This window comes from Schistocerca gregaria, chromosome 1 (genome assembly GCF_023897955.1).
Source record: "Schistocerca gregaria isolate iqSchGreg1 chromosome 1, iqSchGreg1.2, whole genome shotgun sequence".
NCBI classification, from domain to species: domain Eukaryota; kingdom Metazoa; phylum Arthropoda; class Insecta; order Orthoptera; family Acrididae; genus Schistocerca; species Schistocerca gregaria.
Window position 1 is genome coordinate 1,029,049,529 of NC_064920.1, and position 13,509 is coordinate 1,029,063,037.

At 40.4% G+C, this 13,509-nt stretch overlaps 1 protein-coding gene across 1 annotated transcript in view; it reads left to right on the forward strand.

Annotated features, from left to right (window-relative positions):
* LOC126279028 (replication factor C subunit 2) overlaps positions 1 to 12,656 on the forward strand; it is a 42,991-nt gene extending 30,335 nt beyond the window's left edge. The window contains exons 7-8 of the mRNA XM_049979423.1: positions 12,156 to 12,269; positions 12,411 to 12,656. Of these exons, the coding sequence (XP_049835380.1) occupies positions 12,156 to 12,269; positions 12,411 to 12,515 (219 nt within the window). The 3' untranslated portion in view covers positions 12,516 to 12,656. The remainder of the gene's footprint in view (positions 1 to 12,155; positions 12,270 to 12,410) is intronic.
* The last annotated feature ends 853 nt before the right edge of the window (positions 12,657 to 13,509 follow it).

Sequence of the window (13,509 nt, forward strand, 5' to 3'; positions counted from 1 at the left end):
TGTAAAATTGCAGGTGACTGCTTTATTAACGTTTTAAATGAAGATGATCATAAATTTATCAAAACAGAGAAAGTTAGTCGATTCACAATTGTGTCCATCATAGTGATCTGTCTATATATAATTATACAAGTATTACACAACAAAGCCAAGGGTTGTTCCAGCACATGCAAAGTAGTTTGTGCTGTTATTTCAGCATTTTGTCTTAGACAGTGGTACAGAAAATGTCACCATTGAATCTGACAACTTAAGATAGATATGCTGGAAGAAAAGAGTAAACATTTCTCAAATGTTAAATGCTAAGGTGATAAGTCCTTTGTGGTATACAGATAGCCGAATAAATAAAAATTTAGTGATATAGAGCAGTAAATTGGCACATAAATATTCAGGAAAAATTCTCATTTGCAATAAATGTGAATTCTGCCTCAAAATGTGAAAACTCAAAATTACCTACTAAATGCTGCTTCATAGTGAACTGAATATAGATGAACTACTTTATCAGAGATTGTTTAAAATATCCTCATTTTCACCACATACAAGGGCTGTTCAAAAAGTAAGGTGACTCCGAATTGTGCGGGCAACGTACATTCCATTGTCGATCCTCTCCCACCCTTCCCAATGCTTGTCCCGAACGTATGTTCACAGTTTCAAGTGTACACATACTTTGTTTGTTTTTGACAGATAGAAAGGTTAGATGGGTTTCAGTGTGCTCACCGATTTTCGATTATTATAAAAAAAGTGAAGCAAAGGATAATGGAATAAAGTGCTCTAAAACACTTGAAATGTAGACAGTGGCATATGGTGAATCCGCTCTAAGTAAGAAAGAAAAGAAAAAAAGTTTACAAGTGGTACAAGCTCTTCAAAGATGGCTGAGAAGATTCCAGTGACAAACCTTGCTCTGGATGCCCCAGCACATCAACAACAGATGATAACGTCAAAGCTGTGAAGAAAATTGTTTTGGAAAATTGCCAGATTACTGTAAGAGAAGTTGCTGATACTGTTGGCATATCAGTTGACTCTTGCCATGCTATTTTTTCAAATGTCTTGGGCATGAGATGTGTGTCAGTGAAGTATGTTCCAAAATTTCTCAATTTTGATCGGAAGAACTATCACTTGACCATTGCTCAGGAGCTCTTGAATTGGGTTTACGGTTATGACTTATGACATCAAAACCAAAGCCCAGTTGTCCCAATGGGAGCATCCCAGAGCACGAAGACCAAAAAAAGCCTGCCAAGTTCGATCAAATGTCAGTGTTGCTCACTTTTATTTATTTATTTATTTATTTTCCTCTCTCCAATTACCATGGTGTACGCATCATGAATTTTTGTCTCAGTGTCGTTCGAGCAATAAGGAGTATAACCTTGATATTGTGTTCCGTTTGCTAGAAGCAATATGCAAAAAAACATCCGGAATTGTAGAAAAACAATTCATGGCTTTTGCATCACTACAATGCAAGTGCTCATTCATCATTGCTTGAGGGAGATTTTTTGGCCAAAAACAATCCGACAATCGTGCCTCAACCACCATATTTGCCGGATTTGGGCCCCTGTGACTTTTTCCAGTTCCCAGAACTGAAGAGACCTATGCAACTACAAAGATTTTAAACAATGGAGGAAATAAAAACTGCATCGCTGGAAGTACTCAAGGCTGTACCAAAAAGTGCTTAGGAGCAACTGCTTTGATGATTGGAAGAAGCGTTGGCACTAGTGTATTGTATCAGAGGGGGGATTACTTTGAAGGGGACAACATGAATACTAATGAATAAATAAATTTTTTTTCATAAAAATATAAAATCACTGTACTTCTTAAACACACCTCGTAAATATAAAAAATGTAACAAATTTACAGCAACTTCTGTGTTTCACCTCATTGGGCAAAGCCTAATGATGTGTGTGACAATATGATGTCATACAAATGCAGTCAATGCTCTGGTGTCACACCAATTGTAGATGATTGAAAGGTCTGTATAATATACATGCCATGCAATGCAATTTAGAACTCAGCCATGAGACTTAGTATTGTAGAACACAAAAAACATGTTTGTCTGCTAGCTGAAGTTCAAAAATTGGTATAACGTGGACACTGTGATAGTTTTAGGTGGAATATGTTTTGAACTGAGGTTGCATCATACACCGGTAGATGATGCACTTGAATTACATCATTTACAACATTGGGAATGTAAGCAAGCAATTGCATGTTAGCCATTACTGAATATTGTGTGGTGTGTGTTGCTTATTATTTTTCCTCTTTTTGAAATGAGTGAAGACACTAACATTGTTCCATCACGGAGTTAGATTATGGCCCTCATCACACTTGAAGGGATTGGCTACCCCTATGATCATGTGTCGGCTCTGCTTTCATAGAAAGCACAGATGGCTGGCTGACCTGTGAGTGGGAAGTGGGGCTTGTTTTCTTTGTGCCACTCCTTTCCCTTCTGGCAGTCATACACTGAGGTGACAAAAGCTATGGGATACCTCCTAATACACTCCTGGAAATTGAAATAAGAATACCGTGAATTCATTGTCCCAGGAAGGGGAAACTTTATTGACACATTCCTGGGGTCAGATACATCACATGATCACACTGACAGAACCACAGGCACATAGACACAGGCAACAGAGCATGCACAATGTCGGCACTAGTACAGTGTATATCCACCTTTCGCAGCAATGCAGGCTGCTATTCTCCCATGGAGACGATCGTAGAGATGCTGGATGTAGTCCTGTGGAACTGCTTGCCATGCCATTTCCACCTGGCGCCTCAGTTGGACCAGCGTTCGTGCTGGACGTGCAGACCGCATGAGACGACGCTTCATCCAGTCCCAAACATGCTCAATGGGGGACAGATCCGGAGATCTTGCTGGCCAGGGTAGTTGACTTACACCTTCTAGAGCACGTTGGGTGGCACGGGATACATGCGGACGTGCATTGTCCTGTTGGAACAGCAAGTTCCCTTGCCGGTCTAGGAATGGTAGAACGATGGGTTCGATGACGTGCACTATTCAGTGTCCCCTCGACGATCACCAGAGGTGTACGGCCAGTATAGGAGATCGCTCCCCACACCATGATGCCGGGTATTGGCCCTGTGTGCCTCGGTCGTATGCAGTCCTGATGGTGGCGCTCACCTGCACGGTGCCAAACACGCATACGACCATCATTGGCACCAAGGCAGAAGCGACTCTCATCGCTGAAGACGACACGTCTCCATTCGTCCCTCCATTCACGCCTGTCGCGACACCACTGGAGGCGGGCTGCACGATGTTGGGGCGTGAGCGGAAGACGGCCTAACGGTGTGCGGGAACGCAGCCCAGCTCCATGGAGACGGTTGCGAATGGTCCTCGCCGATACCCCAGGAGCAACAGTGTCCCTAATTTGCTGGGAAGTGGTGGTGCGGTCCCCTACGGCACTGCGTAGGATCCTACGGTCTTGGCGTGCATCCGTGCATCGCTGCGGTCCGGTCCCAGGTCGACGGGCCACGTGCACCTTCCGCCGACCACTGGCGACAACATCGATGTACTGTGGAGACCTCACGCCCTACGTGTTGAGCAATTCGGCGGTACGTCAACCCGGCCTCCCGCATGCCCACTATACACCCTCGCTCAAAGTCCGTCAACTGCACATACGGTTCACGTCCACGCTGTCGCGGCATGCTACCAGTGTTAAAGACTGCGATGGAGCTCCGTATGCCACGGCAAACTGGCTGACACTGACGGCGGCGGTGCACAAATGCTGCGCAGCTAGCGCCATTCTACGGCCAACACCGCGGTTCCTGGTGTGTCCGCTGTGCCGTGCGTGTGATCATTGCTTGTACAGCCCTCTCGCAGTGTCCGGAGCAAGTATGGTGGGTCTGACACACCGGTGTCAATGTGTTCTTTTTTCCATTTCCAGTAGTGTACCATGTTGGACCACTTTTTGCTCAGGCGTAGTGCAGCAACTTGATGTGGCACGACTCGACAAATTGTCGGAAGTCTCTTGGAAAAATACTGAGCTATGCTGTCTCCACAGCCATCCATAATTGTGAAAGTGTTGCCAGAACTGTTCTGGTCCAGTGACAATTCCATCATTGTGTCTGAACATGAAGTCCATGAATGGCTGCAAATGGTCTCCAGGTAGCCAAGCATAACAATTTACGGCAATGATAAGTACAGTCAGACCAGAGGACCCAATCCAGTCCATGCAAACACAGCCCACACCATTATAGAGTCAACACCAGCTTGCACAGTGCCTGTTGACAACTCAGGTTCATTGCTTCATGGTGTTTGCGCCACACTCAAACCCTACCATTAGGGCTTACCAACTGAAATTGGGATTCATCTGTCAAGGCCATAGTTTTCCAGTCTTCAGGGGTCCAGCTGGTATGGTCACAAGCCCAGGAGAGCTGTTGCAGGCTATGTTGTCTTAGCAAAGGCACTCCTACCGGTCATCTGCTCCTGTAGCTCATTAAATCCAAATTTCACCAAAGTGCCCTAACAGATATGTTAGTCATACATTAGATTAGGAAATGAATTGTAAGAGCAGTTGAATGGAATGGAGAGTGTCTTGAAAGGAGGATATAAGATGATCATCTACAAAAGCAAAACGAGGATAATGGAATGTAGTCGAATTAAGTCGGGTGATGCTGAGGAAATTAGATTAGGAAGTGACACACTTAAAGCAGTAAAGGAGTTTTGCTATTTGGGGAGCAAAATATTGATGATGGTCGAAGTAGAGAGGATATAAAATGTAGACTGGCAATGGCAAGGAAAGCGTTTCTGAAGAAGAGAAATTTGTTAACATCGAGTATTGATTTAAGTGTCAGGAAGTCGTTTCTGAAAGTATTTGTCTGGAGTGTAGCCATGTATGGAAGTGAAACATGGACAAGAAGAGAATAGAAGCTTTCGAAATGTGGTGCTACAGAAGAATGCTGAAGATTAGATGGAGGTATTGAATAAGGATTGGGGAGAAGAGAAGTTGGTGGCACAACTTGACGAGAAGAAGGGATCGGTTGGTAGGACATGTTCTGAGGCATCAAGGGATCGCCAATTTAGTATTGGAGGGTAAAAATCATAGAGGGAGACCAAGAGATTAATACACTAAGCAGATTCATAAGGATGTAGGTTGCAGTAGGTACTGGGAGATGAAGAGGCTTGCACAGGATAGAGTGGCATGGAGAGCTGCATCAAACCAGTCTCATGACTGAAGACAACAACAACAACAACATCCCACATTGATTTCCGCAGGTATCTCAAGCGGTGTTGCTTGTCTGTTAGCACTGATAACCCTACAGAAATGCTGCTGCTCTTGGTCATTAACTGGAGGCCTTTGGTCACCGCATTGTCTGCGAGACAAAATTCTTTAAATTTGGTATTCTTGGCATATTCTTCATACTGTTAACCTTGGAATATTGAATTCCCTAACAATTTTCAAAGTGGAATGTCCAGTGCATCTAGCTCCAACTACCATTCAGTCTGTTAATTCCCTTTGTGTGGCCATAATCACATTAGAAATCTTTTCACATAAATCATACGAGTACAAATGACAGCTCCACCAATATACTGCCCTTTTCACACTTTGTGTGTGCGATACTGCAGCCATCTGTATATGTGAATTTCGCGATCCCATGACTTTTGTCACCTCAGTGTGATTCTAGTTTGTTTGTGCACACAGCTGGCTACCGGTTCAAAATCCACACTCTGCACTGTAGCGACCACAAAAGAAAATATGTCAACATATGTCGACCACACCGGGAGTCTCCACCTAACACTGTCATTTCCACTTCTATTTGACTGCTAAGTATCATTTTTGTTTCCATATGTAGCATTGTAAGGATGGGTCGCAAAGCTACGAATGCTCACAACAGTTCGAAATCAGTATTCTTCTGATTTTGTAACAATCAAATTGTGCATGAGAAGAAGAATAATGTTGAGAAATACGTTAAATCAGAGAAGCAATCTGTTCACTGGCAGGAAAATGGTGCTGCATCCCAAGAGAAACAATCATTTGTTGCAAGCTTGAGTAGAGGCGAAGAAGAAAACAAACTCTGACCATTTCTGGAAAAAACTGTTGGAAATTTTGGCAAAAGCAAACTTCAAGCCAAAATGTTCCCCAATCATCACATTTTGTAAAGTCAGTTTCGAAGCTTGGAAGACTCAGTTTTCTGGCACCCAGCATAACAACATTTTATATTAGTACGTCTAATCATTTTACGAAAAAATTTTCCCCAAAACAAATTATACATTTTCAAGTCTCTACACATAAAGAGTAGTGTATGACAGCAAGTGAGTTACTGGTGGAAAGTCTTTGTTCAGTAGTTGTAAAAGTATTCACATAGATGAATGTTAAGGGAAACACATTGGCAAAAAGATTATTTTAAGATATTCCATGTTTAAAATTTGCTTGATGAGTGACCAATTGTGAACAGAAAGACAATTTTCGGAAATTGGACTTACAGAAGAAAGGAGCCAGAAACAGTGATGTTCATGTAATTAATTAACAACTAAAACAATAGTGTGTAAGGAATTCCTGGGGGACAATGTCAGTCATGTTTTGGTTTTGTTTGTGGTATTGGTTCATTGGGATTTACTGCTGTCAAAATAAGGGCCCATCCCAACTGAAGTTAGTAATGAGAAAAATGTAGTGTCACATGATTTCAGCAATTAAGGCATATGTAAGTTTTATAGTGTGTTCTTTTACAAAACTCGATAAGCTTTTGACCTGTTACTGTATACTTTTTTTTATCACTGGTGTTCTTTGTTTTGCCCCAAGAATATGCTTGAAAAAAGCAAGTATTTAAAGTGTAAACCAGAAAACATTTGAATCAGTAACTTCAGAAACCCCATAAGCCCACTTTTTTTTCTGCTCTTAATGGTCAATGGGGTTGAAATACGGTATATCCAGGAATCACGCTTGCTTTGAAAAACTGTAGTCGCTTAAGAAAAAATAGTAGTCAGCTATTCATATGGTCTCTGCCTCAGTTCACAGATATAACATAACTGTACCACAACACTGTCAGTGTGTTGGGTAGTAAAAAATATATATTCTCATTCCTGTAGAGTTTTTTAATAATTAATCCCGGTTAAGTGTCGAAAGTTTGCCACAGAAGAGATCAAATATTGAAGTTTTGGTATAAGAAAGAAAAATCTCCAGAAATATGACAGCATGCATGTTGGAAAACAGAATGAAGCCATAATCAAACAATTGTACATTTAGTTTCAAGTGCTGAAATTTAAATCCCTTCGTGTTTTGAAATTTGATAATAGGTGGAAAGACTACTGCAAGAAAATAACTTGAGCCATAGAATCGCTGGAAAAGACAATTGCTGTTCAACAGAAAGTTAAAATTTTACTTAGTAAATACCAGTACATGGAAATTCATTACGATTACCAGCAAAAGGAACTTGTTGATTCTTACAAGTTTGGATAGCGTAGTGTATCCCTCTTTCAAAAGATACAGTAACATCAAAACATCAAGCTAGCCAGCTCTCTTTGATATCCTTCTGGGACTGCTTCACTGCAAAAAAAGGGGGGGGGGAGGCAGGCATTGGGTTTGTGTGACACAAACACTATGCTATATACATATAATAGGAAGAAACATTCCATGTGGGAAAAATATATATAATGCAAAATTTATGAAAATCTCATCCAATGGCCCAATACTGGCATTGACAATGACAGTGCAGGCAATTCTTTTTCTTTGTTTATTACTCATATTACCTTTGGATTATTTTTGTTGTAGTAAATTTTCAATATATTGCTTATAACATCTTATTTGTGTTTAATAGTCTCGTAAAAATGTTGAAAATTGCAGCTGTTTTGCAATAATTCAGTGTTTTTCATTTGGTAATGACATTTTGAATTCTCACCACTGAATTTTATTTTTAAAAACTGCAATTGCAACAAGTTTGAAAGTTGATAGTACCAGTATGTGTATATGAATATGTATGTGTGGGTAGAAGGGGGGGGGGTTAGAATTTGATCCGTAAAATGAAGGATTTCAGTCATTTCTGCAATCATTCTGTCTGTGCTGTGAGACTCCTCTAGAATATTTCATGAGATTTAATTTGACTGTATTTCGAATTTTTAATGGGTTACTTCATCTGCAAGCATCATGCAGCACAGGGTATTTTCCTTTACCTTTGTGTAAAATCAAAACAATTAACCTTAAAACATAACATGATGTACTTTGTACACATGTGGAGAATAGCTGTCTCTCTGTTACCAAAATCACAGTTTAATCTTAGTTTAATTAAACAGTGATAAAATACACTTACATTAGCTAAAGTATTGTTTAATTAAACAGTAATAAAATGAACTTCCATTATATCAGCCGCTTGTAGTCATGGGCTTGCAGTTGGGCAAAAAAAAGAAAGGGGGAACAATGGAACAGTACAAAACTCTGGCGACATTGTGCAGTTGTGTAGTGTTGTATCGCGCGTGTTGTCTGCATGTGTCTAGAAACAATTGCCCCATCAAATATTTCCTGCCAGCGTCAGAGTTGCTGTGTTTTATGTGTCTGTTTTGGCTTTGTTATTCTTTCATTATGCTTTTTACTTTTTTGTATCTTTCATGCTGGCATGAGTTCATGCATAGACACGGGATAACTCTGATGATTTGTTGCCTGCAGGTTAAGTTATTTTCAGTTGCGAGTTCGGAACGATTGAACGAGCCCTGTACATGTACTCTTCTGTCTCCTGTGGCTGTAATCAATAAAGCTAATGTTAATATAGTAAAGGGAGTTTTTGTGTAGCGTGGTTCCATTGTATCATGTATATGCAGCTTCTAATGGTTGAACAGCAGACTGCCCAGCTTTTACCAACAAAGTGGTGACCCCAACATGATTTACCTCATAGTATTATTGGGTTGAAGAGCGCTTACTGTATAGATTTGCATAATGACTGACATTAACCGCTCCGTGTCGTGATTGGCTGTAAAACTACCACCTTTCTGGCCACACAATCTAGCTTTGCGGTTTGCGCAGGTGGAGGCCAGCTTTTTCTGTTCTGGAATTTCACCAGATGCTACCATGTTTGCGCTGTTAGTAAGCCAATTAGATCACGAATACACCGCAGAAGTGCAAGATGTAATTACCTCGCCGCCAGAAGCTAACTCCTACAACCGGCTTAAAGCAGAATTGATTTGACGAATGTCAGCACCACAGGAAGAGCAAATCTGTCAAGTTCTCACTGTGGAAGCTATTGGAGACAGACAGCCTTCTTGCAGCACCTAAGAAATAAAGTAAATGTGGGGACCACTCCAAACAGCTTACTGCGCTCAATATGGAGCAGTTGCTTACTACCACTTGTCAAAGCAATTATATTGTCACAGTCTCACACACCCTTGGACATAGTAACGGAGTTTGCAAATAAAATCTAGGTGGTGATGACGGCAGTTCCTGTCAGTACAATCACTGAAAAGTGCGGTAGCTCAAGTGTTTCACACGCAAATTATGAGGGCTTGGCAGGCAAAGTAGATCTATTGACGCAGCAGATCGGCAAACTTCTCAAATTGACCCGGAGTTGATATCACCGATGCTCGCGCAGCAAGTCAAAAACAACCTCGTCCGCAACTGAACTTGAGCAGCTAGGTATCTGCTGGTATAATTGAAATTCAGGGAGCAAGTGCGCAGATGCACAACCTACTGCACTTACCCAAATGGCAGCTGCAGTCGGAAGTAGGTGCCTCCTCAGATTGCCGATCAGTGTCTCTGTGGCTGCTTGGTAGTGATCGGTGGTCCGGCTGGAAATACTAAATAGACACTGGGTCCAATTTGTCCATTTACCCATGGACCATATTGCACAGGAAGCAACCACCCACTTTATTCTGACTGACTGCTGCTATTAACTCGGTCATAACAATGTACGGCAGTTTGTGCTTCGAACTAGACCTGAGCCTACAAAAAGCCTTCACATGGGATTCTACCATTGCAGATGCCGAATTTATCATCAGATCCGAATTCGTTGTCCATTCTAATCTACTGCCACATGTGAAGTTCTTGTGCTTAGTTGACAACACCACAGATTTAACAGTGTTCTGGTTTTGGTGGAATGTAATCGTACGTACTGCTAAACTAACACAGGTGGTGGATGGTGAGTACATAAATAAATCGCCATGTCCTGATGGGATTCCAATTTGGTTTTACAGAGAGTACTCTACTGCATTGGCTCCATACTTAGCTTGCATTTATCGCGAGTCTCTTGCCCAACATAAAGTCCCGAGCGACGGGGAAAAAAGTGCAGATGACGCCTGTATATAAGAAGGGAAGAAGGACAGATCCTCAAAATTACAGACCAATATCCTTAACATCGGTTTGTTGCAGGATTCTCGAACATATTCTCAGTTCGAATATAATGAATTTCCTTGAGACAGAGAAGTTGCTGTCTATGCATCAGCACGGCTTTAGAAAGCATCGTTGGGCAGATTATTTCTCAAATCTTTTTTGTAACTTCCTATTACCTGCGTCACGTGGAAAGAAACATGTGTTTTAGCAAAATAAGCGTCTGTAATCTGTCAAGTGTGGTGATAGCTGCATTAATATTAATTTCGGTAATTTCCAAGAATGATTGTCTATCACACACTTGGGTGAATAATGATATTTATTGAACTTGTGTCTTGATGTTGAACACAATTCTGGTGGTGCGAGTTATGTATACTGTTTACAGCATTCACTAGAGCAATGACAAAAGACAAACTTTACATCTCGATGGATAATGTGGAACTGTCAAATCATGTGTTCTTTCTTATAGAAGTTCTCTTCTGACACTGCACGCAATACAGTTGCAAAGGAAAATTACGTCCGCACCTCACTTGCATAGTTTCACAGTGTTAAGTCCACGACATCCTACACAGTTCCTGCTATACTCATTTGGGAGCAATTCTAAGTGCCAACAAAGTTCCAAACAACTTTCTACACTACATAACCAATGAATTAGATTTCTCCATATGTGACTATCGGCACTTGAAATGACAATGCTTTCACTCATTGCTGTTAACAACTGAAAATGATCAATTATGTTCCCCTGGCAATGCACTAAATACTTCCCATAACTTGTGCCACCAGAGTTGTTTGGTCGACATCGAGTCACACATTTGATATATATTGTTAGGGACCAGAGCGTTCCATAGGCAACCAATCTCAGAAATTACCTTCATTTCTTTTATTATTGCTTTAAGCAGATAGTTTCTTCACAGGAATTAATTCCCCAAAGGCAGAATTAGGTTCCTTCCTGCATTTGCACAAAATTCCTACTGTTCAAGAACATTTTTTGCATCTCATTTTGGAATCATTTCTGCTACTGATCTCACTAATTACATTAGCTTCAATGCTGTAGTTGAGCCTGTATAAGAAAATCCCTAACAATTGCAGTGGTCTGGGTGCAGTAGCTTTTCACATATACCTCTACCAATCGCATTCCACAATTTTGTAAACATCTCGATGGCAATGCCACATTGTTGTCACAGCTCTATAGCCAGCTGTCGTTTTCACCTGCAGCCATTTACTCTTCACAGTTTAAAGCTGGCAACAGTGCTGTAGGCTGTCAGACACCTTCTAATGCTGACACTACTAGGCAAATTACTTTTCTGTGAACCGAAGCTAGATGGAGCAAGATATATGCTGTAAGCTTGACTCATTTTCAGCCATCAGTTGAGATGAGTTTTTCTTCCACTGTCCATGCTGTTGTGGAAGAGCAGCTTCACTCAGAAATGGATAGCAAGAGTTTAAAATAATAGCTTGGGGATAAGTGTATTTTAGGGCTGTTGCTTGTAAAGTTTGCCATCCCCAGTAATGCTCCATGTCACTGAACAGACAACAGTAGTGATCTCAATCACTGGACAATAAACTGTACTGTGCAACATCCTTTTATACAATTATGGCTTCCTAAGATTATCGTGATAATAGGCTGATGTAAGGGAACCATTTTTTTTCCTTCATTAAGAAATGCAATACTTTTCCATCATATTCAGTACATTAATAGCAAGAGTTTTATGATTCTCCTCTGACATCCGTCCGTTGATTTAGCTATAAATCTGTAATACAGCTATAGACGTTATGTTGATAGTATGCCCTGTTCTTGTACTTGAAGCAACATGTCAGTTAACTTGGTGATTGTTTTCTTATGTAGAGCATAGCACCGCATCTCTCATCTTCAATCTTAAACATCAAAATTTTATTTCATTGTAACAGATAATAGCACACTTGTGGAAGCTTGGATATGCAGCAGAAGATATTGTGTCGAATACATTCCGTGTATGCAAGAACATACCAATGCCAGAAAGCTTAAGAATTAAATTTATAAAGGTATGTAGCATCTTGCAAATTTTTACAGATTTAGTTTTAATTTGAAAGTGAATAACACTTTTTTCCGTTGAATGTTTCGTGTTTCATTGTTAAACTTAGATAAATTAATATAAATAATATCGGTTTCATTCTTATTTCCAGGAAATTGGTACTATTCATGTGAGGATAGTGGAGGGGGTGGCTTCTCTGCTCCAACTTAGTGGAATGTTAGCACGTTTGTGTCAAGTTGCAAGGGATGAAGAGTAACTCTGAGATGTGTGTTATCATTGTAACATTGTATATTTCTATGCTGTTTTGTATTAATCATATTAAGAGTATTTTGATCTCAAAGCAACAATTTTTTACTATGTCAAACTTGAAGAAAATAGCAAGGATTTCTTTTCTTGATGCCTATGTGTCTTAATTACCTTCCTCCTTTCTCTTTATTTCCGTGTGTAACCTAAGGGCTTTGTGCCAGCAACAAGTACGCAGACAGCTCATGTATTTAGATGAGTAGGAGGTAATCTTATTCTCCTGCTACTTACGACACTTTATCTTTGGGAAAGTCGTGATAAATGGAAAATAAGTGAAGAGTAAATGAGTATCTGATTATCAAATCTGATTGAATGGTTTTTGAAGCCAAAGGGTATATATATAAGTAGCTATATGGAATTAAATTACCTTTACACTTGTATTTTATAATTAATGGATATTGAAACATCAACCAAATCACATACAAAAGGTCAGTCAACAACTGTATAGCTTTTAATATTAGAAAGATGTAACCAAAAGAGAAGAAAAACCCTCCAGTGTGGAAACAGCAAAAGGAAACTAGTCACATACAGCTGATTGTCATGTTCACATTGAATGCAGGTCAATGACCACAGTACAGTTGGTATATGATGTGGCTCTACACTTTATAAGATGCATTAGGCTTGTGACAAAACTTTAAGATGATGTGGTGCCTCGTAGCTAGGTTGTCCATAGGGTAGGAACTCATGTGGTGGGGTCAAGCACCCATCTGTTTTGACCTAAGATGTCTTGTGTGATGTGATGAGCTTATGTTGCAAAGGATGTAAGTGGCTTGTTTTTAAGTGTTACCTGCAATTTTCTTAGTAACTAGTGTAAGCTATGATGTTCGCTAACTATACTGCTTATTTGAAATGCGTTGCAAGGCAAGAGTGTGGTTAGGGTTGAACAGGGAGTGCAGCTGAAATTGTTGATAGAGAAACTAGTAACGATTTCAACGTACACAGGGTGG